At 50.0% G+C, this 25,000-nt stretch overlaps 1 protein-coding gene across 1 annotated transcript in view; it reads left to right on the top strand.

Moving 5' to 3' along the window:
* Window positions 1-22,515, top strand: part of LOC142485329 (serine/threonine-protein kinase tousled-like 2) — a gene marked incomplete at its 3' end in the record, with an annotated part of 69,683 nt that extends 47,168 nt beyond the window's left edge. Inside the window, 13 exon segments of the mRNA XM_075584382.1 lie at window positions 224-360; window positions 1,039-1,191; window positions 11,163-11,229; window positions 11,349-11,446; window positions 12,580-12,661; window positions 13,307-13,398; window positions 14,183-14,272; window positions 14,466-14,635; window positions 19,349-19,487; window positions 20,679-20,703; window positions 20,705-20,791; window positions 22,407-22,448; window positions 22,450-22,515. Of these exon segments, the coding sequence (XP_075440497.1) occupies window positions 224-360; window positions 1,039-1,191; window positions 11,163-11,229; window positions 11,349-11,446; window positions 12,580-12,661; window positions 13,307-13,398; window positions 14,183-14,272; window positions 14,466-14,635; window positions 19,349-19,487; window positions 20,679-20,703; window positions 20,705-20,791; window positions 22,407-22,448; window positions 22,450-22,515 (1,248 nt within the window).
* Between the last annotated feature and the right edge of the window lie 2,485 nt (window positions 22,516-25,000).

The raw sequence follows: 25,000 nt of genomic DNA, 5'->3' as shown, positions 1-25,000 counted from the left end.
TCCTGCGTAGAGAAGTTGTTAAATGCAGATTGTATAACACTACACGGGGACTTGTTAGTCTTGCTGTGCAATGCATTGTGGGAAAGCTGGTAACTGCCGAGCTGCAGCATTGCCAATACACATTTTTTGGTTCTTTTTGTTTTTGCTGCGCACGTCACGTCAACTTGTTCTGTTTCTCCCCTCCCCCCGCTCCCCCCCCCCCCCCCCCCCCCCACCGATCCAGTCCAAGCAGGAGAAGATGTCATGTCGGGATAAAAGCATGCAGGACCGCCTGCGTCTGGGCCACTTCACCACAGTCCGGCACGGCGCCTCTTTCACCGAGCAGTGGACGGACGGCTACGCCTTCCAGAACCTCATCAAGTAAGGGGGCCCGAGCTGGGCGTCCGCCGGAGCGCGAGGCTCGCCTGTCGCTCAGTACAAGGGTTTCCAGTCTGGTGGGAGAGGAAGCTGGAGAGGCGACCACACCACTTATATTGGTGCTCTGCATATTAACCCGCCATCTTAGGCCGAGTCCATACAAGGACAGGCCGTGCTGAGGCGTGCAGACGCTCAGCGCTGAGCCCCTGCATCCTCAATGAGGATGCCTTGAGAGGGGGCTCGCGCGAGCGTCCGCAGGCGTGCTCAGGCTTTGGAGTTTTCAGCCAAGCGCCAAGCTGTTTTTCAGCGCGCTGTCGGCTGAAAACCTCCAATGAGAGCGGGGCTGCGTCAACGTCACGGCGCCGTGACGTCGCCGTCAGTGCGTCGCGGGCGATTGGCCCAGCGACGTCACTGCCCCGCCTCCCTCAGTTTCCCCCCACCTCCGATCGCGGACGCTGGCTTGCCTGTATGTGCGTGGAATCGCACAGTTTCTGCAGGCGAGCCTCAGCGTCCGCGCGGTTCAGCCCGGCTCCCCCCCTCTATGGCCCGGGCCTTACACAGCCTGATGAAGCCGCAGAGTCGCTATCCCAGCCAGGGCTTCGGCCTTTGCGTCTCACCGCAGGCACCAGCAGGGGGCGTGTTTTTTTTTTTTACAGCCGTTCGTTTCTCTCTGCGTTTCAGGCAACAGGAGCGGATAAACTCCCAGAGGGAAGAGATTGAGCGGCAGCGGAAGATACTGGTGAAGCGGAAACCCCCTTCCATGGGGCAGACCCCCCCGGCCAGCAACGAGCAGAAGCAGCGCAAAAACAAGACGAACGGGGCGGAGAATGAGGCGTGAGTGGGGGAAGGGCCCGCCCTGGCGAGCCGCCGAAAGGAACCCCCCCCCCCCCCCCCCCGCCCCCAGGGCTCCTCCCAGATAGGCTTTCTATTTCCGGGGGAAATTCTACATTCTGGTAACAAAGGGAGGGCACGGAGGTGCATCTTTGAATAAGGCTTCGAGGTTGCTAACCCCGTCACGGTATACTGCTGGCAAATGGGTATAAATCCATTTCTGTGGCAGTCTGAAGTTCACTCTGTACTGGTGAGGCGACGAGTGTCTGAGACTGACCTAAAGAAGCGGTGTGTCTGTCTGTGTGTCTGTCTGTCTGTCTGTCTGTGTCTGTCTGTTTCTGTCTGTCTGTGTCTGTCTGTGTGTGTGTGTGTGTCTGTCTGTCTGTGGCAGTCTGAAGTTCACTCTGTACTGGTGAGGCGACGAGTGTCTGAGACTGACCTAAATAAGCTGTGTGTCTTTCTGTGTCTGTCTGTCTGTGTGTCTGTCTGTGTGTCTGTCTGTCTGTGTCTGTCTGTGTGTCTGTCTGTGTCTGTCTGTGTGTCTGTGTGTCTGTCTGTGTGTCTGTCTGTGTGTCTGTCTGTGTGTCTCTGTGTCTGTCTCTGTGTCTGTCTCTGTGTCTGTCTCTGTGTCTGTCTGTCTGTGTGTCTGTCTGTGTGTCTGTCTGTCTGTGTGTCTGTCTGTCTGTGTGTCTGTGTGTCTGTCTGTGTGTCTGTCTGTGTGTCTGTCTGTGTGTGTCTGTGTGTCTGTGTGTCTGTGTATCTGTCTGTCTGTCTGTCTGTGTCTGTCTGTCTGTGTCTGTGTCTGTCTGTCTGTGTCTGTCTGTGTCTGTCTGTGTCTGTCTGTGTCTGTCTGTCTGTGTCTGTCTGTCTGTGTCTGTCTGTCTGTGTCTGTCTGTCTGTGTCTGTCTGTCTGTGTCTGTCTGTCTGCCTGTGTGTCTGTCTGTGTGTCTGTGTGTCTGTGTGTCTGTCTGTCTGTGTGTCTGTCTGTCTGTGTGTCTGTCTGTGTGTCTGTCTGTCTGTGTGTCTGTCTGTCTGTGTGTCTGTCTGTCTGTGTGTCTGTCTGTCTGTCTGTGTGTCTGTCTGTATGTCTGTCTGTCTGTGTGTCTGTCTGTCTGTGTGTCTGTCTGTGTGTCTGTGTATCTGTCTGTCTGTCTGTGTATCTGTCTGTCTGTCTGTCTTTGTCTGTCTGTCTGCCTGTGTGTCTGTCTGTGTCTGTCTGTCTGTGTCTGTCTGTCTGTGTCTGTCTGTCTGTGTCTGTCTGTCTGTGTGTCTGTCTGTCTGTGTCTGTCTGTCTGCCTGTGTGTCTGTCTGTGTCTGTCTCTCTGTGTCTGTCTGTGTCTGTCTGTGTCTGTCTGTGTCTGTGTCTGTCTGTGTCTGTCTGTGTCTGTCTGTCTGTGTCTGTCTGTCTGTCTGTGTCTGTCTGTCTGTCTGTGTCTGTCTGTCTGTGTCTGTCTGTCTGTGTCTGTCTGTCTGTGTCTGTCTGTCTGTGTCTGTCTGCCTGTGTCTGTCTGTCTGCCTGTGTGTCTGTCTGTGTCTGTCTGTGTCTGTCTCTCTGTGTCTGTCTGTGTCTGTGTCTGTCTGTGTCTGTCTGTGTCTGTCTGTGTCTGTCTGTGTCTGTCTGTCTGTCTGTCTGTCTGTGTCTGTCTGTCTGTCTGTGTCTGCCTGTGTGTCTGTCTGTCTGTCTGTGTCTGTCTCTCTGTGTATGTCTGTCTGTGTCTGTCTGTCTGTGTCTGTCTGTGTCTGTGTCTGTCTGTGTCTGTCTGTCTGTGTCTGTCTGTCTGTCTGTGTCTGTCTGTGTCTGTCTGTCTGTGTCTGTCTGTCTGTCTGTGTCTGTCTGTCTGTGTCTGTCTGCCTGCCTCTCTGTCTGTGTGTGTCTGTCTGTGTCTGTGTCTGTCTGTGTCTGTCTGTCTGTGTCTGTCTGCCTGCCTCTCTGTCTGTGTGTCTGTCTGTCTGTGTCTGTCTGTGTCTGTCTGTCTGTCTGTCTGTGTCTGTCTGTCTGTGTCTGTCTGCCTGCCTCTCTGTCTGTGTGTCTGTCTGTCTGTGTCTGTCTGTGTCTGTCTGTGTCTGTCTGTCTGTCTGTGTCTGTCTGTCTGTGTCTGTCTGTCTGTGTCTGTCTGTCTGCCTGTGTGTCTGTCTGTCTGTCTGTGTGTCTGTCTGTCTGTCTGTGTCTGTCTCTCTGTGTCTGTCTGTGTCTGTGTCTGTCTGTGTCTGTCTGTCTGTGTCTGTGTCTGTCTGTCTGTGTCTGTCTGTCTGTCTGTGTGTCTGTCTGTCTGTCTGTCTGTCTGTCTGTCTGTCTGTGTCTGTCTGCCTGCCTCTCTGTCTGTGTCTGTCTGTGTCTGTCTGTCTGTCTGTCTGTGTCTGTCTGTGTCTGTCTGTCTGTCTGTCTGTGTCTGTCTGTGTCTGTCTGTCTGTCTGTCTGTCTGTGTCTGTCTGTCTGTCTGTGTCTGTCTGTGTGTCTGTCTGTCTGTGTCTGTCTGTCTGTCTGTCTGCCTGCCTCTCTGTCTGTGTGTGTGTCTGTGTGTGTGTCTCTCTGTCTGTGTTACTACTTGTCACTAAGTAACTTGTGCACTCACAGTTTTACTTTATATTGCTAAGGGAATCTTGATATTAATTGCGCTGAATCAGACAGTATGAAAGCTTCATTCATTTAACCCACCGCGCACTTTCACATATTTCATGACGTTTTTAGCCCACTGGACAATAAGAATACACATTCAGTGTAGACAGTGGCTGCTGTAATGGGGTTTACCTTCACGGGGGTAGCCGTCTCCGATCCTTATTTCATCAAAAGATGCAACTATACCACTCCTTGCTTATTTACTTATAGCACGTCTTACCAGGCAGTAATACAGTGAGAGTCACCCCTCGTTCTCACGCATGTCCTGGGCACAGAGTTATAACGTGTGTTACAGGACGTAATACAGTGAGAGTCACCTCTCGTTCTCACGCGTGTCCTGGGCACAGAGTTATAACATGTTACAGGCAGTAATACAGTGAGAGTTACCGCTCGTTCTCACGCATGTTCTGGGCACAGAGTTATAACGTGTATTACAGGCAGTAATACAGTGAGAGTTACCTCTCGTTCTCACGCATGTCCTGGGCACAGAGTTATAATGTGTTACAGGCAGTAATACAGTGAGAGTTACCTCTCGTTTTCAGGCATGTCCTGGGCACAGAGTTATAACGTGTTACAGGCAGTAATACAGTGAGAGTTACCTCTCGTTCTCACGCGTGTCCTGGGCACAGAGTTATAACGTGTGTTACAGGCAGTAATACAGTGAGAGTTACCTCTCGTTCTCACGCGTGTCCTGGGCACAGAGTTATAACGTGTTACAGGCAGTATTACAGTGAGAGTTACCTCTCGTTCTCACGCATGTCCTGGGCACAGAGTTATAACGTGTGTTACAGGAAGTAATACAGTGAGAGTTACCTCTCGTTCTCACGCATGTCCTGGGCACAGAGTTATAACATGTGTTACAGGCAGTAATACAGTGAGAGTTACCTCTCGTTCTCACGCATGTCCTGGGCACAGAGTTATAACGTGTTACAGGCAGTAATACAGTGAGAGTTACCGCTCGCTCTCACGCATGTCCTGGGCACAGAGTTATAACATGTGTTACAGGCAGTAATACTGTGAGAGTTACCTCTCGTTCTCACGCATGTCCTGGGCACAGAGTTATAACGTGTTACAGGCAGTAATACAGTGAGAGTTACCTCTCGTTCTCACGCATGTCCTGGGCACAGAGTTATAACGTGTTACAGGCAGTAATACAGTGAGAGTTACCTCTCGTTCTCACGCATGTCCTGGGCACAGAGTTATGACGTGTTACAGGAAGTAATACAGTGAGAGTTACCTCTCGTTCTCACGCATGTCCTGGGCACAGAGTTATAACGTGTTTCAGGCAGTAATACAGTGAGAGTTACCTCTCGCTCTCACGCATGTCCTGGGCACAGAGTTATAACGTGTTACAGGCAGTAATACTGTGAGAGTTACCTCTCGTTCTCACGCATGTCCTGGGCACAGAGTTATAACGTGTGTTACAGGCAGTAATACAGTGAGAGTTACCTCTCGTTCTCACGCGTGTCCTGGGCACAGAGTTATAACGTGTTACAGGCAGTAATACAGTGAGAGTTACCTCTCGTTCTCACGCATGTCCTGGGCACAGAGTTATAACATGTGTTACAGGCAGTAATACAGTGAGAGTTACCTCTCTTTCTCATGCATGTCCTGGGCACAGAGTTATAACCTGTTACAGGCAGTAATACAGTGAGAGTTACCTCACGTTCTCACGCATGTCCTGGGCACAGAGTTATAACATGTTACAGGCAGTAATACAGTGAGAGTTACCTCACGTTCTCACGCATGTCCTGGGCACAGAGTTATAACGTGTGTTACAGGAAGTAATACAGTGAGAGTTACCTCTCGTTCTCACGCATGTCCTGGGCACAGAGTTATAACATGTGTTACAGGCAGTAATACAGTGAGAGTTACCTCTCGTTCTCACGCATGTCCTGGGCACAGAGTTATAACGTGTTACAGGCAGTAATACAGTGAGAGTTACCTCTCGTTCTCACGCATGTCCTGGGCACAGAGTTATAACATGTGTTACAGGCAGTAATACAGTGAGAGTTACCTCTCGTTCTCACGCATGTCCTGGGCACAGAGTTATAACGTGTTACAGGCAGTAATACAGTGAGAGTTACCGCTCGCTCTCACGCATGTCCTGGGCACAGAGTTATAACGTGTTACAGGCAGTAATACAGTGAGAGTTACCACTCGCTCTCACGCATGTCCTGGGCACAGAGTTATAACATGTGTTACAGGCAGTAATACAGGGAGAGTCACCCCTCGTTCTCACGCATGTCCTGGGCACAGAGTTATAACGTGTTACAGGCAGTAATACAGTGAGAGTTACCTCTCGTTCTCACGCGTGTCCTGGGCACAGAGTTATAACGTGTTACAGGCAGTAATACAGTGAGAGTTACCTCTCGTTCTCACGCATATCCTGGGCACAGAGTTATAACATGTTACAGGCAGTAATACAGTGAGAGTCACCCCTCGTTCTCACGCATGTCCTGGGCACAGAGTTATAACGTGTTACAGGCAGTAATACAGAGAGAGTTACCTCTCGCTCTCACGCATGTCCTGGGCACAGAGTTATAACGTGTTACAGGCAGTAATACAGTGAGAGTTACCCCTCGTTCTCACGTATGTCCTGGGCATAGAGTTATAACGTGTGTTATAGGCAGTAATACAGTGAGAGTTACCTCTCGTTCTCACGCATGTCCTGGGCACAGAGTTATAACATGTTACCAGGCAGTAATACAGTGAGAGTTACCTCTCGTTCTCACGCATGTCCTGGGCACAGAGCTATAACGTGTTACAGGCAGTAATACAGTGAGCGTTACCTCTTGTTCTCACGCATGTCCTGGGCATAGAGATATAACGTGTTACAGGCAGTAATACAGTGAGAGTTACCTCTCGTTCTCACGCATGTCCTGGGCACAGAGTTATAACGTGTGTTACAGGCAGTAATACAGTGAGAGTTACCTCTCGTTCTCACGTATGTCCTGGGCACAGAGTTATAACGTGTGTTACAGGCAGTAATACTGTGAGAGTTACCTCTCGTTCTCACGCATGTCCTGGGCACAGAGTTATAACATGTGTTACAGGCAGTAATACAGTGAGAGTTACCTCTCGTTCTCACGCATGTCCTGGGCACAGAGTTATAACGTGTTACAGGCAGTAATAAAGAGAGATTTACCTCTCGTTCTCACGCATGTCCTGGGCACAGAGTTATAACGTGTGTTACAGGCAGTAATACAGTGAGAGTTACCTCTCGTTCTCACGCATGTCCTGGGCACAGAGTTATAACGTGTTACATGCAGTAATACAGTGAGAGTTACCTCTCGTTCTCACGCATGTCCTGGGCACAGAGTTATAACGTGTGTTACAGGCAGTAATACAGTGAGAGTTACCTCTCGTTCTCACGCATGTCCTGGGCACAGAGTTATAACGTGTTACAGGCAGTAATACACTGAGAGTTACCTCTCGTTCTCACGCATGTCCTGGGCACAGAGTTATAACGTGTTACAGGCAGTAATACAGTGAGAGTTACTGCTCGTTCTCACGCATGTCCTGGGCACAGAGTTATAACGTGTGTTACAGGCAGTAATACAGTGAGAGTTACCTCTCGTTCTCACGTATGTCCTGGGCACAGAGTTATAACGTGTTACAGGCAGTAATACAGTGAGAGTTACCTCTCGTTCTCACGCATGTCCTGGGCACAGAGTTATAACGTGTTACAGGCAGTAATACAGTGAGAGTTACCGCTCGTTCTCACGCATGTCCTGGGCACAGAGTTATAACGTGTTACTGGCAGTAATACAGTGAGAGTTACCGCTCGTTCTCATGCATGTCCTGGGCACAGAGTTATAACGTGTTACAGGCAGTAATACAGTGAGAGTTACCTCTCGTTCTCACGCATGTCCTGGGCACAGAGTTATAACGTGTTACAGGCAGTAATACTGTGAGAGTTACCTCTCGTTCTCACGCATGTCCTGGGCACAGAGTTATAACATGTTACAGGCAGTAATACAGTGAGAGTTACCTCTCGTTCTCACGCATGTCCTGGGCACAGAGTTATAACCTGTTACAGGCAGTAATACAGTGAGAGTTACCTCACGTTCTCACGCATGTCCTGGGCACAGAGTTATAACGTGTGTTACAGGCAGTAATACAGTGAGAGTTACCTCTCGTTCTCACGTATGTCCTGGGCACAGAGTTATAACGTGTGTTACAGGCAGTAATACTGTGAGAGTTACCTCTTGTTCTCACGCATGTCCTGGGCACAGAGTTATAACGTGTTACAGGCAGTAATACTGTGAGAGTTACCTCTCGTTCTCACACATGTCCTGGGCACAGAGTTATAACGTGTGTTACAGGAAGTAATACAGTGAGAGTCACCCCTCGCTCTCACGTATGTCCTGGGCACAGAGTTATAACGTGTGTTACAGGCAGTAATACAGTGAGAGTTACCTCTCGTTCTCACGCATGTCCTGGGCACAGAGTTATAACGTGTTACAGGCAGTAATACTGTGAGAGTTACCTCTCGTTCTCACGTATGTCCTGGGCACAGAGTTATAACGTGTGTTACAGGCAGTAATACTGTGAGAGTTACCTCTCGTTCTCACGCATGTCCTGGGCACAGAGTTATAACCTGTTACAGGCAGTAATACAGTGAGAGTTACCTCACGTTCTCACGCATGTCCTGGGCACAGAGTTATAACGTGTGTTACAGGCAGTAATACTGTGAGAGTTACCTCTCGTTCTCACGCATGTCCTGGGCACAGAGTTATAACCTGTTACAGGCAGTAATACAGTGAGAGTTACCTCACGTTCTCACGCATGTCCTGGGCACAGAGTTATAACGTGTTACAGGCAGTAATACTGTGAGAGTTACCTCTCGTTCTCACACATGTCCTGGGCACAGAGTTATAACGTGTGTTACAGGAAGTAATACAGTGAGAGTCACCCCTCGCTCTCACGTATGTCCTGGGCACAGAGTTATAACGTGTGTTACAGGCAGTAATACAGTGAGAGTTACCTCTCGTTCTCACGCATGTCCTGGGCACAGAGTTATAACGTGTTACAGGCAGTAATACTGTGAGAGTTACCTCTCGTTCTCACGTATGTCCTGGGCACAGAGTTATAACGTGTGTTACAGGCAGTAATACTGTGAGAGTTACCTCTCGTTCTCACGCATGTCCTGGGCACAGAGTTATAACCTGTTACAGGCAGTAATACAGTGAGAGTTACCTCTCGTTCTCACGCATGTCCTGGGCACAGAGTTATAACGTGTTACAGGCAGTAATACAGTGAGAGTTACTGCTCGTTCTCACGCATGTCCTGGGCACAGAGTTATAACGTGTGTTACAGGCAGTAATACAGTGAGAGTTACCTCTCGTTCTCACGTATGTCCTGGGCACAGAGTTATAACGTGTTACAGGCAGTAATACAGTGAGAGTTACTGCTCGTTCTCACGCATGTCCTGGGCACAGAGTTATAACGTGTGTTACAGGCAGTAATACAGTGAGAGTTACCTCTCGTTCTCACGTATGTCCTGGGCACAGAGTTATAACGTGTTACAGGCAGTAATACAGTGAGAGTTACCGCTCGTTCTCACGCATGTCCTGGGCACAGAGTTATAACATGTTACAGGCAGTAATACAGTGAGAGTTACCTCTCGTTCTCACGCATGTCCTGGGCACAGAGTTATAACGTGTTACAGGCAGTAATACAGTGAGAGTTACCGCTCGTTCTCACACATGTCCTGGGCACAGAGTTATAACGTGTGTTACAGGAAGTAATACAGTGAGAGTCACCCCTCGCTCTCACGTATGTCCTGGGCATAAAGTTATGATGACAAATACATGGTTACAAATACATAGTGGTACTTATGCCATTTATACATTTGAGAAAGGCCCTTGAAGCCGAAACGTCATTCTTTTTGGCTCACAATAAATTTTCTAAGCAGAAACCCGCAGTGCCCAGGTTTTTTCCTTCTTTACAAATACACAGTTACATTAAGTGAGCAGGGTATACATTATATACAATACATTGCGTTCACAGTTACAGATAATATATATTATAGGCGTATGTAACAGTTACAGATAATATATATTATAGGCGTATATAACAGTTACAGATAATATATATTATAGGCGTATGTAACAGTTACAGATAATATATATTATAGGCGTATGTAACAGTTACAGATAATATATGTTATAGGCGTATGTAACAGTTACAGATAATATATATTATAGGCGTATGTAACAGTTACAGATAATATATATTATAGGCGTGTGTAACAGTTACAGGTAATATATATTATAGGCGTATGTCACAGTTACAGATAATATATATTATAGGCGTATGTAACAGTTACAGATAATATATGTTATAGGCGTATGTAACAGTTACAGATAATATATATTATAGGCGTATGTAACAGTTACAGATAATATATATTATAGGCGTGTGTAACAGTTACAGGTAATATATATTATAGGCGTATGTCACAGTTACAGATAATATATATTATAGGCGTATGTAACAGTTACAGATAATATATATTATAGGCGTATATAACAGTTACAGATAATATATATTATAGGCGTGTGTAACAGTTACAGGTAATATATATTATAGGCGTATGTCACAGTTACAGATAATATATATTATAGGCGTATGTCACAGTTACAGATAATATATATTATAGGCGTATGTAACAGTTACAGATAATATATATTATAGGCGTATGTCACAGTTACAGATAATATATATTATAGGCGTATGTCACAGTTACAGATAATATATATTATAGGCGTATGTCACAGTTACAGATAATATATATTATAGGCGTATGTAACAGTTACAGATAATATATATTATAGGCGTATGTCACAGTTACAGATAATATATATTATAGGCGTATGTCACAGTTACAGATAATATATATTATAGGCGTATGTCACAGTTACAGATAATATATATTATAGGCGTATGTAACAGTTACAGATAATATATATTATAGGCGTATGTAACAGTTAGAGATAATATATATTATAGGCGTATAACAGTTACAGATAATATATATTATAGGCGTATGTAACAGTTACAGATAATATATATTATAGGCGTATGTAACAGTTACAGACAAGATTAGGATCAGACGCAGGATCAAAAATGTCAAATCTCGCCACTCGGGAGGAGCGCGGGGTTTGTGGGTTTGTTTCGCAGACGGACATCTGTCTGGTCATGTCATTTACTGCGGTGACTTGGTAGAGCACCCGCGCACTTCGCTCGCCCCCATCCCGTTGCTTAGTGCGTGTGCAGCGAGTGGGTTAGGACGTGGTGACCGACTGCAGGTGATAACTTTACACGGCGCCGTGTTTATTTATAACCCCAGGTTAACCTTGGCAGAGTACCACGAGCAGGAAGAGATCTTCAAGCTGCGGCTAGGACATCTGAAAAAGGTAAGCGGCGGTCGCTGGCGCGTGCGTACATACTGGGGAGGGGGGGGGGCGGGGTTACGCCGGCGTCTCCGATAACGCGTTCCGGCAAAGTCCATCCTCTTCTTCCCCCCCCGGTACAGGAGGAGGCCGAGATCCAGGCGGAACTGGAGCGGCTGGAAAGAGTCCGGAACCTGCACATCAGAGAGCTGAAAAGAATACACAACGAGGACAACTCTCAGTAAGAGGGGACGCAGCCGCGCGACGCCCCGCGTGGGGGGAGGGCACACAGCCGCGCGACGCCCCGCGTGGGGGGAGGGCACACAGCCGCGCGATGCCCCGCGTGGGGGGAGGGCACGCAGCCGCGCGATGCCCCGCGTGGGGGGAGGGGACGCAGCCGCGCGACGCCCCGCGTGGGGGGGAGGGGACGCAGTCGCGCGACGTCCGCGTGGGGGGAGGGCACACAGCCGCGCGACTCCCCTGCTGCTCATGAATTACACAGTGATGGGGGGGGGGGGGGAGCGTGTTGGGGTTTCTGATTTTTGCCAGGCTACTTGGATCCGGAAAGTTCTGCCAATAATTTAAAAGGGATCAAAGGAGCCAGTTCTACCCGCAGTAAAATGTTACGCTGCTGTGAAATAGTTACCGGGACGGTTCTATAGGGGGAGTCCCTCCAAGGGCCGAAGTTTAAGGGGTCTCGTCTGGGTGATTTGATTAATTTTTGTTTGTTACCTAAATCTAAGACTTGGGAGGAGTTTGATTTTCTCTGACTGCTTTTGGATGATGTCGCTGTGTGTGTAATTATCGAGGTCCCCCTGTGTGTGTGTGTGTGTGTGTTTGTGTGCCGAAGTCTCGGTGTGTGTGCCGAGGTCCCCCTGTATCTGTGTGTGTGTGTGTTTGTGTGCCGAAGTCTCGGTGTGTGTACCGAGGTCCCCCTGTATCTGTGTGTGTGTGTGTGTGTGTGTTTGTGTGCCGAAGTCTCAGTGTGTGTACCGAGGTCCCCCTGTATCTGTGTGTTTGTGTGCCGAAGTCTCAGTGTGTGTACCGAGGTCCCACGTGCGATTGCAACTTTTAAAAAAGATATTGCTCTATTCTGCTTAGTGCTCATAGTTACAGGTCGTTCTCTGAGCCATTGCACCGCGCTCTGCGCGCGGCGTTCTCCCAATTACAGGCCGGTCCCTGAGCCATTGCACCGCGCTCTGCGCGCGGCGTTCTCCCAAGTACAGGCCGGTCCCTGAGCCATTGCACCGCGCTCTGCGCGCGGCGTTCTCCCAATTACAGGCCGGTCCCTGAGCCATTGCACCGCGGCGTTCTCCGCGTGCCCGGACGCCACTTTCTGCGCCTTAATCTGCTTCCATTACCTCACTACTACAGGTTTAAAGACCACCCCACGCTGAACGATCGGTATCTGCTGCTGCACCTGCTGGGGAGAGGAGGCTTTAGTGAAGTGTATAAGGTGAGTGCCGTGCCCGCCTGTTACTCAGACAAACTCGACCAGTCCCGTCCCCGGATTGGAGTATCTCACCACGCCTGTTCGCGCCCCCCCCTACGGTAATATGGTATGTGAGGAGCGTTGGCATTAGGGGGTAAGGAGTTAAGGTTATGGGGTTTTAGGGTATGGGATTAAGGTAGAGGTTTTTAGGGTAAGGGGTCTAATTATGGGGTTAGGGGTTAAGGTTAAGCTTTTTAGGGTAAGGGGTTAACGTTGAGGACTTTTAGGGGAAGAGCAAGTTTAGGGGGGTTTAGGGTAAGGTTAGGGGTTTTAGTGTAAGGTTAGGGTTTTTTTAGTGTAAGGTTAGAAGGGTTTAGGGTAAGGTTAGGGGGGTTTAGGGTAAGGTTAGGGGTTTTAGTGTAAGGTTAGGGTTTTTTTAGTGTAAGGTTAGAGGGGTTTAGGGTAAGGTTAGGGGGGTTTAGGGTAAGGTTAGGGGGTTACCTTTGCGGCAAAACGGCCAATGGCTAAATTTCTCGGCGGCGGTGAGTAAATTGCGGCGGCGAGATGATGTCCTAGACCTTGTTGGCGTTTGTCCTGTGATGACCCCATGTGGCTGCAGTCACTGAGACGCGTGTGCGCTTCCCCGTTTCCCCCCCCCCCCCCCTGCAGGCGTTCGACTTGACGGAGCAGAGATACGTCGCCGTGAAAATCCACCAGTTAAACAAAAACTGGAGGGACGAGAAGAAAGAGAATTACCACAAGTACGTGGCACACACACACACGTGGGAGGGGGGCGGGTCCCACGTCGCTGTAAGAGCAGCGTCTGTGTGGTACGACGGCCGAGGTTTGCAGGGCTCTCCCGGAGGCCAGCGAGGAATGTCGCAGTGAAGAAGGCGGCGTACAAAGCAGCAGCACATGGAGGGGGCGGGGGGGGGGAGGGGCGCTTCACTAGCTTTTCTTTTTAGGGTACAGAACAAAGAGACGGGATAAAAAAATATTCTAAATATCACAAAATGACACGTCCCTAGTTTGTAGTCCTACATACACAAAGGTAGAGGGGCTGGACCTGGGCACCGCCCCCGCATCCTCCCAATCCTAAAATCATTCATACATTCTACACTTGGGGGTACACAACGAAACGGGGGGAGGGTCAACATGTTAAACAGAACAAAACCCCATTGGGAGGGACGTCCTGGGGGGTGGGGGGGCATTTCTTAATAGGGTTGAAGCAGGAGGGGGTGTCCTAAGCTGAACCCTGTTAATCTCGGCTCCGGGGACCCCCCTGCTTCCCGAGATACTTATCCTCCTGGGGGGGGGGGGGGGGGGAGGTGTGCCGGTAGATCGAACTGTCGGATTTGAAGCTCCCGTGTCACGTCGGCCTGGTAGGAAGCGTTGGCGTCATTCCCCTTGCGGCTTCCTATATTGGCCCACGTGACGGGGGAGTGGGGGGCGTTTGTGTGTGTATGAGGTTACACGGTGAAGTAAGCAGGTCCTGTTCTTCTGAAATGGATCCCAACTCCCCGTGACCCTCCTCCTCCTCCCCAGGCACGCGTGCAGGGAATACCGCATCCACAAGGAGCTGGATCACCCCAGGATAGTCAAGCTGTACGACTACTTCTCCCTCGACACAGACTCGTAAGTCGCTGTGCATTCTGGGCCCCTGCGCGTTTCGCTCTCCCTCCTTTCGGCTGCACGTTTTGGCCCCAGTGTTCCGGCTTCATGCACCCGCCAACAAACCGATCTGTCTCCCGGGCACGCGGCCGGGGGCCCCGCGAGTGTGCGTGGCTGCCCCCTCGGCGGTAACGCCGCGCTGTTTGTTTTGGGTCAGGTTTTGCACGGTGCTGGAGTACTGCGAGGGCAACGACCTGGACTTCTACTTGAAGCAGCACAAACTGATGACAGAGAAGGAGGCCCGCTCCATCATCATGCAGATCGTCAACGCCCTCAAGTACCTGAACGAGATCAAGCCGCCCATCATCCATTACGACCTGAAGCCCGGTAGGTTAGGGGCAGGTGGGGGGGGGGGGTGTCCTTCCTTTCCCACCATCTTCACACCCCTTCAATGACCACCGTGGTTGGGTTGCACTTTGGTGCGGAGGGCGGCAGCTTCGCCGCACGGGACTGACTGACCATTACACGCCACCGTGCGTCATGGCCCTTCGTGGTGAGGCAGAGGAAGGCCGGACAATCTTCCATTGTGGGGTTACCCAGTTTGATCCCCCCTTCCCCGTCAGACGAGCCAACAAAGCCGTGAGAGGACGCTCCGCTGTGTTACTGAATCGCCAGTCGGCAAAGTGTAGGAGGGAAGAGGGAGAGAAGTGGGCAGAACAAGAGGTCGTCCCCTGAAGCTGGAGGGGAAATGCGAGGAAGTACTTCTTCATGGAAAGGGTAGTGGATCCATGGGATAGGCTCCCAGCAGAGGTGGTAGGGGGGTAATACAGTGAGGGGAATCAGACAGGCTTGGGGTAGACAGAAAGTAAGACAGGAAGCTGAGGATCTGATCGGACCGGAGGTGTTAGAGCGGGCTGCCTGGGTGGGACACGCGGCTCCGATACGGAGAACAGGCTGTATGTGTGTAATGTCTCCTGCCTCTGCATGGCTACATACCCTGCTATATCCGTGGGATAGGTTCTGTCTGTCCCAGCGTTACCCTTTAATACGTCTTACTATGCGCCGGCCGTGATACGGAGAACAGGCTGTATGTGGGGTAATGTCTCCTGCCTCTGCATGGCTACGTACCCTGCTATATCCGTGGGATAGGTTCTGCCTGTCCCAGCGTTACCCTTTAATACGTCTTACTACGCGCCGGCCGTGATACGGAGAACAGGCTGTATGTGGCGTAATGTCTCCTGCCTCTGCATGGCTACGTACCCTGCTATATCCGTGGGATAGGTTCTGTCTGTCCCAGCGTTACCCTTTAATACGTCTTACTATGCGCCGGCCGTGATACGGAGAACAGGCTGTATGTGGCGTAATGTCTCCTGCCTCTGCATGGCTACGTACCCTGCTATATCCGTGGGATTGGTTCTGTCTGTCCCAGCGTTACCCTTTAATATGTCTTACTATGCGCCGGCCGTGATACGGAGAACAGGCTGTATGTGGGGTAATGTCTCCTGCCTCTGCATGGCTACGTACCCTGCTATATCCGTGGGATAGGTTCTGTCTGTCCCAGCGTTACCCTTTAATACGTCTTACTATGCGCCGGCCGTGATACGGAGAACAGGCTGTATGTGGCGTAATGTCTCCTGCCTCTGCATGGCTACGTACCCTGCTATATCCGTGGGATAGGTTCTGTCTGTCCCAGCGTTACCCTTTAATACGTCTTATTACGCGCCGGCCGTGATACAGAGAACAGGCTGTATGTGGGGTAATGTCTCCTGCCTCTGCATGGCTACATACCCTGCTATATCCGTGGGATAGGTTCTGTCTGTCCCAGCGTTACCCTTTAATACGTCTTATTACGCGCCGGCCGTGATACGGAGAACAGGCTGTATGTGGGGTAATGTCTCCTGCCTCTGCATGGCTACGTACCCTGCTATATCCGTGGGATAGGTTCTGTCTGTCCCAGCGTTACCCTTTAATACGTCTTATTACGCGCCGGCCGTGATACGGAGAACAGGCTGTATGTGGGGTAATGTCTCCTGCCTCTGCATGGCTACGTACCCTGCTATATCCGTGGGATTGGTTCTGTCTGTCCCAGCGTTACCCTTTAATACGTCTTATTACGCGCCGGCCATGATACGGAGAACAGGCTGTATGTGGGGTAATGTCTCCTGCCTCTGCATGGCTACGTACCCTGCTATATCCGTGGGATAGGTTCTGTCTGTCCCAGCGTTACCCTTTAATACGTCTTATTACGCGCCGGCCGTGATACGGAGAACAGGCTGTATGTGGGGTAATGTCTCCTGCCTCTGCATGGCTACATACCCTGCTATATCCGTGGGATAGGTTCTGTCTGTCCCAGCGTTACCCTTTAATACGTCTTATTACGCGCCGGCCGTGATACAGAGAACAGGCTGTATGTGGGGTAATGTCTCCTGCCTCTGCATGGCTACATACCCTGCTATATCCGTGGGATAGGTTCTGTCTGTCCCAGCGTTACCCTTTAATACGTCTTACTACGCGCCGGCCGTGATACGGAGAACAGGCTGTATGTGGGGTAATGTCTCCTGCCTCTGCATGGCTACATACCCTGCTATATCCGTGGGATAGGTTCTGTCTGTCCCAGCGTTACCCTTTAATACGTCTTATTACGCGCCGGCCGTGATACGGAGAACAGGCTGTATGTGGGGTAATGTCTCCTGCCTCTGCATGGCTACATACCCTGCTATATCCTTGGGATAGGTTCTGTCTGTCCCAGCGTTACCCTTTAATATGTCTTACTATGCGCCGGCCGTGATACGGAGAACAGGCTGTATGTGGGGTAATGTCTCCTGCCTCTGCATGGCTACATACCCTGCTATATCCGTGGGATAGGTTCTGTCTGTCCCAGCGTTACCCTTTAATACGTCTTACTATGCGCCGGCCGTGATACGGAGAACAGGCTGTATGTGGGGTAATGTCTCCTGCCTCTGCATGGCTACGTACCCTGCTATATCCGTGGGATAGGTTCTGTCTGTCCCAGCGTTACCCTTTAATACGTCTTATTACGCGCCGGCCGTGATACGGAGAACAGGCTGTATGTGGCGTAATGTCTCCTGCCTCTGCATGGCTACGTACCCTGCTATATCCGTGGGATAGGTTCTGTCTGTCCCAGCGTTACCCTTTAATACGTCTTACTATGCGCCGGCCGTGATACGGAGAACAGGCTGTATGTGGCGTAATGTCTCCTGCCTCTGCATGGCTACGTACCCTGCTATATCCGTGGGATAGGTTCTGTCTGTCCCAGCGTTACCCTTTAATACGTCTTACTATGCGCCGGCCGTGATACGGAGAACAGGCTGTATGTGGGGTAATGTCTCCTGCCTCTGCATGGCTACGTACCCTGCTATATCCGTGGGATAGGTTCTGTCTGTCCCAGCGTTACCCTTTAATACGTCTTATTACGCGCCGGCCGTGATACGGAGAACAGGCTGTATGTGGCGTAATGTCTCCTGCCTCTGCATGGCTACGTACCCTGCTATATCCGTGGGATAGGTTCTGTCTGTCCCAGCGTTACCCTTTAATACGTCTTATTACGCGCCGGCCGTGATACGGAGAACAGGCTGTATGTGGGGTAATGTCTCCTGCCTCTGCATGGCTACGTACCCTGCTATATCCGTGGGATAGGTTCTGTCTGTCCCAGCGTTACCCTTTAATATGTCTTATTAAGCCTCACACAGAATCCCACTTGTCACGATGGACGCACTTATTAACAAATTTATATTTTGTGGATCCCAATTGAGCAGAAAAAGTTGAGCAAAATAAACTGAGATTTATTCCCTTGATAGGCAAACACATGACAACTGCAGAATACACTTAATAATTACACTCACGGGTAGAGAAACAGGGGATAATGTCCAGAAAGGTGCAAAGCACCAGAAGATTGTCTTTTAAAATGTAGTCCTTTTGCAAGGGCATAAATTGCCAGCCCCAATCCTTCTGTGAATGTGCAAAGTCTTTTCTGGTCCGTTGGGGTTAATCAGATAACCCCCAGCACTCACAGTGTCCTGACGCAGAGTTTTGTCCTTGGTTCCGATGTAATAAGACTCTTTGCGTTCCAGGAATGTGCTGCTGCTCTTCTCCGCTCACATGGTAGAATGAAGAACGAAAGACAATGGGGATTGCCTGGGTGGGCTGTATATAGGGTTTGGAAGCCTATCGCCAACATACCCACCCAATCCCCCTCGTGGGAAAGTAATCATTCCCCAATCGCCTACTTGCCCACAGTTTGGAGAGTGGGCACTAGGGATTTCCTGTTCACACAGAGAATGTGCGACAACACCACCTTGGCTACTTAGCATAGGTGCACTCCCCTCTCTACCTGGCCTCTCTCAGGCTGGAAGGGGGAACTCCGGATGCGAGCTAGTACAAATGGTCAACAGGATTTCCTATTTAGCATCCATCTGGCCAATTCACACCCACTGGACTCTGGGTCTTTTGATATGCAACTTCCAGAGAGACTTACAGGCGTGGGCCCAGCATGTTACCTTTGAAGCTTGCATAGGAAAGTGACCTAGCTCATAGGTGTCAAAACATTTGGTTCTTGTGTGCATTTTAATGACAGGAGAGAAGAAACAAAACCTCATCCTGCTTGTCCCTGTTTAAAACCGGTAGCAAATATACACTTTATTGAAAATACATGTTCCCCTTATCTCACACTTATATTTTTCATATTAATGTGCTGATTACCCCCATTTTCTCCACACCACTCTGCATATAAAAATATTTATTTCCCTAAACTGCCTTTGTTTTTATATGTCGGACGTCTGCGTTACGTTCTCTTCTGTTCTGCCATCGCCTCACAAACACAGACTATGGCAGCAGATAGGGACCGCGTGTCCCACTCAGTCTGCCAAACCTCGGTCCCCTGTTACATAGATCCCACCGTTTCTCTTTAGGATGTAGCGTTATGTCCTTTCCTGGTAGCCTCTACCACCGCTGCTGGGCGGCTGTTCTATCCATCCCCCACCCTTTCCAGCAAAGAATGACTTCCTCCTTTTCTTTACCTAAACGCTTTCTCTCCCCCTCCCCCCCCCCCCCCCCTCTGTTTCCACCCTCCCCCTCCCCCAGGTAATATCCTTTTGGTCAACGGTACCGCTTGTGGGGAGATCAAAATAACGGACTTCGGCCTCTCCAAAATAATGGACGACGACAGCTACAATTCCGTGGATGGGATGGAGCTGACGTCACAGGGCGCCGGGACCTACTGGTGAGTGTTACAGGGGGGGGTGGATAGGGAAGGAGGGGGGGGGGGATGGGATGGAGCTGACGTCACAGGGAGCCGGGACGTACTGGTGAGTGTTACAGGGGGGGGGTGGATAGGGAAGGATGGGGGGGGGTGGAGCTGACGTCGTTGGGAGCCGGGACCTACTGGTGAGTGTTATAGGACGGGGGGGGGGATAGGGAAGGAGGGGGGGGGGATGGAGCTGATGTCGCTGGGAGCCGGGACCTACTGGTGAGTGTTACAGGACCGGGGGGGATAGGGAAGGATGGGGGGGGAGTGGAGCTGACGTCGCTGGGAGCCGGGGCCTACTGGTGAGTGTTACAGGACCGGGGGGGATAGGGAAGGATGGGGGGGGGTGGAGCTGACATCGCTGGGCGACGGGACCTACAGGTGAGGGTTACAGGACCGGCTGGATAGGAAGAGGGGGGGGGGGGGGGTGGGGGGGGGGGGGGGGGGGGAGGAAAGAAGCGTCAGCCTAATAACCGTAGAAAACGTATGGTGCAAAGGGGATAAACGTATACCCCGGTAGTATTACAGGACCTCGGCCGCATATACCCCCTCCCTTTAAATCCTCGGCAGCCTGGGCGGGGGACGATTACATCCATGTTTCCCTACCCCCCCCCCCCCCCCCATCGTGTAGATTAGCAAAGAATCCAGCAGCACGCATGGCTCCAACATATTCTATAGTGTTGTACAACATCGGAGGTAACCTCCCAGGACCACCCGTCCACACATCGTCGGTGAGAAGGCTTGTACTGCCCCGTGGGACGTTTCCCAGAGGGCAGTTAATGTTACAATGGGCACCTTGTATAAGAAGTGTATCGCCTCTGAGGGGGGAAGTTTTTGAAGCCTTTAATGCAGGAGTGACCAACCCCAGTCCTCACGGGCCACCCAACAGGTCAGGGTTTCAGGATATCCTGCTTCAAGCACAGGCGGCTCAATCATTATGACAGAGCCACCCTGTGCTGAAGCAGGGATATCCCTGAAGCAGGACCTGTTGGGGCGCCTTTGAGGACTGGATTCGGCCATCCCCCTTCCCTAATGGGTGCGAGCGGAAACAGGTTTGTTTTATATGGTATGTAATGGCAAATAAGAAAAGGGTCAAGTTGTACGGGGGGGCTTGCCACTTCCGGCGGTCCTCCTCACTTCGCTTTCCTCTTTGCCTCCCCCCCCCAGGTATCTGCCTCCCGAGTGTTTCGTGTGTCGGCAAAGAGCCCCCCAAAATCTCCAACAAGGTGGACGTGTGGTCCGTGGGAGTCATTTTCTACCAGTGCCTGTACGGCAGGAAGGTAACGCCGGCGGCAGCCACAAAAACACGCACTAGACAGGACCAGCCAGGCGGGGGGTGTGATTCGGGCGATCGGAGGCGCCTGCCGGCGGGGCATAGACAAGGATTGGTGTCTCTCTCTTGTGACGGAAATGGTGCAGCTATCAATTTTGGGAAAGGGAGGGGGGGGGTGTGGAGGGAGAGGGTTAATAAAATTTATTTTTTGGACGGGGTTCCTTCCCTGTAAGGCACAGGTGCTGAATCGGGGGCTCAGTTTCTGATTCAGCCACCTGTGCTGAAGCAGGGACTGATTGAGCCACCTGTGCTGAAGCTGGGATATATCCTGAAAACCTGACGTGTTGTGGGGGGAGGGGAGGGGCTTCTTGAGGAGTGGAGTTGAGCGGCCCCTGCTGGTAAGGCTTATAGAGAAGTAATGGCTAAAAGGACCAGACAGACGGTCATGACCAGTGCAGGCGCCGGACTGCAGAGAGAAGATGTCCGGTGCCGCCCCGTGTGTAAATGTGATATATTTATAAGGATCAGGTGTACAGACACGTGGGATCTGGATGCAGGATTGGTCAAGTCCAATGCCAGTATAACAAATGGTCGTCTCCTACCTAGATAGACACAAATAACTTGTTTTCGGGTCGCATCCGCTATAAGCACAAACGAGTGACTTGGAAACGGTAATCTGACAAGGAGAGGGAAGGCTGGGACACAAAGGGAAAGGCCCGGCGGGGAGGTGGGGGGAAGAGACACTCCCTCCCCCCCACCCCCCCCTAGAGCCCAGATTTAACAGGCCACCCCAGATTCCTTCATATATCCTTCCCTATGGGGGGGGTCATTCTTTCATTGTATATACAAATACTTGTAGTGCAGAACATCGGACCGTCAAATGACTGTCCCCCCAATACAACAGCAAGCCCGTGTCTGCCCGAACAAGAGAACAAGGCCGTTTACTCGCGCGTCCGTCCCGTCTGTACTCGCAAGGGCGTGCTTCTCCCGGCGGAAGAATAGGCAAGAATCACCTGTGCAGCAGGTAGGTGGAGAGCACTGATCCTTGGCAAATAAAAACAAAAAGGGGAGGGGGGGGGTCCTAAATGTATTGGAGGACTAAAAACAGCATGGCAGCTTGTCCAGCTTTTACATCCGTGTTAGATATGTTATGAATGATAAGTATGTTGAGTGATTGGGCCACAATTATATATAATCCACGATTTCCCATACTCTGGGAGATCCAAGCTTCTTGGGGCGATGGATTGGGACAGCCAGCATTTATTTTCCAGCTTAATGAGCATTGCGACGCTCTTGGACAAAGCACCGTGTGTGTGAAACGCGTTGGAGTAGCCCTGTTCACCTCGGCTGCCATGCTGTTTTAAGTCCTCCAATACATTCTGTTTTTAGCAGCAGGTCACATCTTGGACCGCTTTTTATTTTTGCTAAGGATCAGCGCTCTCCATCTACTTGCTGCACTGGTGATTTTAGCTTATAGAGAAGTAACACAACTAGTTTAGATTTGACGAAGATGTTGGGCCTTCGCTTGTTACTAAACGCCGCCAGAAAAAGGCGCATGTCGGCGGTGTGAATACGCGCGCGGGATTTTCCCGCCACTTCACTCTCTCTCTCCGCCTCTGTAGCCCTTCGGACACAACCAGTCCCAGCAGGATATCTTACAAGAGAAACACCATCTTGAAAGCCACAGAGGTTCAGTTTCCTCCCAAGCCAGTCTTCACACCGGAAGCAAAGGTATTTACCACCATCGGGTCCGCCGCGAAGGAGGCCGCGGAACGCGTCGGCTTTATATATTTTTTTAATGGCCTGCCCGTTTTCCAGTTCACTTGTTCTGTTTAGAGAGTTACAGGTTGGAAAGGCGGGGGGGGAGGGAGGGGGTCTCCGAAGCAAAAATGCGTTAATTTCACGCGCTGAGGACCCCCCCTGCTTCCCGAGGTACTTACCTGCGTAGGGTCGGGTCCAAATAGCAGCTCCGGCAATGGCGGATTTAAAGCTCCCGCCTCACGCGGGCCCAATAGGAAGCAGTGATGTCATGCCTTGCGGCTTCCTATTGGCCCACGTTATCGGGAACGTTAAACCTGATGGTGCTGATATCGGCGCCCACTACGGAGATAAGTATCTCAGGGGGTCCCTGAAGCTGACGTTTTTACACACTTCAACTCTAGAGACCCCCTTGCTTTCCCACAGAGGGGGGATTTTTTTGGGGGGGAGCATGTGCTTCTTTGATGGGATACACACCCTCCAGGCCATGTAAAATACAACATAGCACCACACGGATTTGAACTGGTTTTTAAACCGAATTCTACCCCCTGCCCCCTCCCAAAAAAATATGAGAGACTGTAGGAGGTGTGGGGGGGGGGGGGGGGTTCGGCTGTAAGTGGGATAAATATTTATAACACTCTCTGTCTTGCCCCTTGGAGAATTCTTTTTGGCTAAAATGGGTCTTCTGAGAAGACTTTGCCCAATAGCCATAATCAATGGCCAACCTGAACCGCTAACACACCCCGACCACTAGGGTTCAGTAGAAGCAGTCAGTCCATTGCCATGAAAAGCTTGACGATAGTAGCCGTTCTATACTATCACTAAAGATCCCTATATTCAGTTGTGTGAAACAGAAAGTACACCTCTTTGAATTCCATGGTTTTACATATCAGGGAATAATAACAATCATCTGTTCCTTAGCAGGTCAAAAATTAGGAAATACAACCTCAGATGAACAACAGCACATGATATATTACACCGTGTCATGATTTATTTAACAAAAATAAAGCCAAAATGGAGAAGCTGTGTGTGAAAACAAAGTACACCCTTACTGCTTCCATAGGAATTAAGATGCTAAGTAGCAGACAGGTGCTGCTAATCAAATGCCCTTGATTAATTGATCATCAGCAAGTGTGACCACCTCTATAAAAGCCGAAGTTTTAGCAGTTTGCTGGTCTGGAGCATACAGGTGTGTGTTGACACAATGCCAAGGAGGAAAGACATCAGCAATGATCTTAGAGAAACAATTGTTGCTGCCCATCAAATCTGGGAAGGGTTATAAGGCCATTTCCAAACAATTTAAAGTCCATCATTCTACAGTGAGATTATTATTCAAAAGTGGAAAACATTCAAGACAGTTGCCAATCTTCCCAGGAGTGGACGTCCCAGCAAATTCACCCCAAGATCAGACCGTGCAATGCTCAGAGAAATTGCAAAAAACCCAAGAGTTAACATCTCAGACTCAACAGGCCTCAGTTAGCATGTTAAATGTTAAAGTTATGACAGTACAATTAGAAAAAGACTGAACAAGTATGGTTTGTTTGGAAGGGTTGCCAGGTGAAAGCCTCTTCTCTCTAAAAAGAACATGGCAGCACGGCTTAGGTTGCAAAGTTGCATCTGAACAAACCACAAGACTTCTGGAACAATGTCCTTTGGACAGACGAGACCAAAGTGGAGATGCACAAACACCTCATAACCAACTGTCAAGCACGGTGGTGGAGGGGTGGTGATTTGGACTTGTTTTTGCAGCCACAGGACCTGGAACCTTGCAGTCATTGAATCGACCATGAACTCTCTGTATACCAAAGTATTCTAGAGTCAAATGTGAGGCCATCTGTCTGACAGCTAAAGCTTGGCTGAAATTGGGTCATGCAACAGGACAATGATCCCAAGCACACCAGCAAATCTACAACAGAATGGCTGAAAAAGAAAAAGAATAAAGGTGTTGCAATGGCCCAGTCAAAGTCCAGACCTCAACCCGATTGAAATGCTGTGGCGGGACCTTAAGAGAGCTGTGCATAAACAAATGCTCACAAACCTCAATGAACTGAAGCAACGTTGTAAAGAAGAGTGGGCCAAAATTCCTCCACAACGATGTGAGGAGACTGATAAAGTCATACAGAAAACGATTACTTCAAGGTATTGCTGCTAAAGGTGGTTCTACAAGCTATTGAATCATAAGGTGTACTTAGTTTTTCTCACATGGCTTCTCCATTTGGGCTTTTGGTAAATAAACTCATGACCCGGTGTAATATGTCATGTGTCTGTTGTTCATCTGAGGTTGTATTTACCTCATTTTAAGACCTGCTAAGGAACAGATGATTGTTATTATGTCCTGATATGTAACACCATGGAATTCAGAGGGTGTACTTTCTTTTTCACACCACTGTATTTCCTTTGTGCTCGTACATACAAGGCCCGAGAAGCAGTCCCGTAGAACATATAAGGTCTGTTAGAC

The sequence above is a fragment of the Ascaphus truei genome, unplaced genomic scaffold (genome assembly GCF_040206685.1).
Source record: "Ascaphus truei isolate aAscTru1 unplaced genomic scaffold, aAscTru1.hap1 HAP1_SCAFFOLD_559, whole genome shotgun sequence".
In the NCBI taxonomy this organism is placed as follows: domain Eukaryota; kingdom Metazoa; phylum Chordata; class Amphibia; order Anura; family Ascaphidae; genus Ascaphus; species Ascaphus truei.
This window is presented reverse-complemented; position numbering and strand designations above follow the sequence as displayed.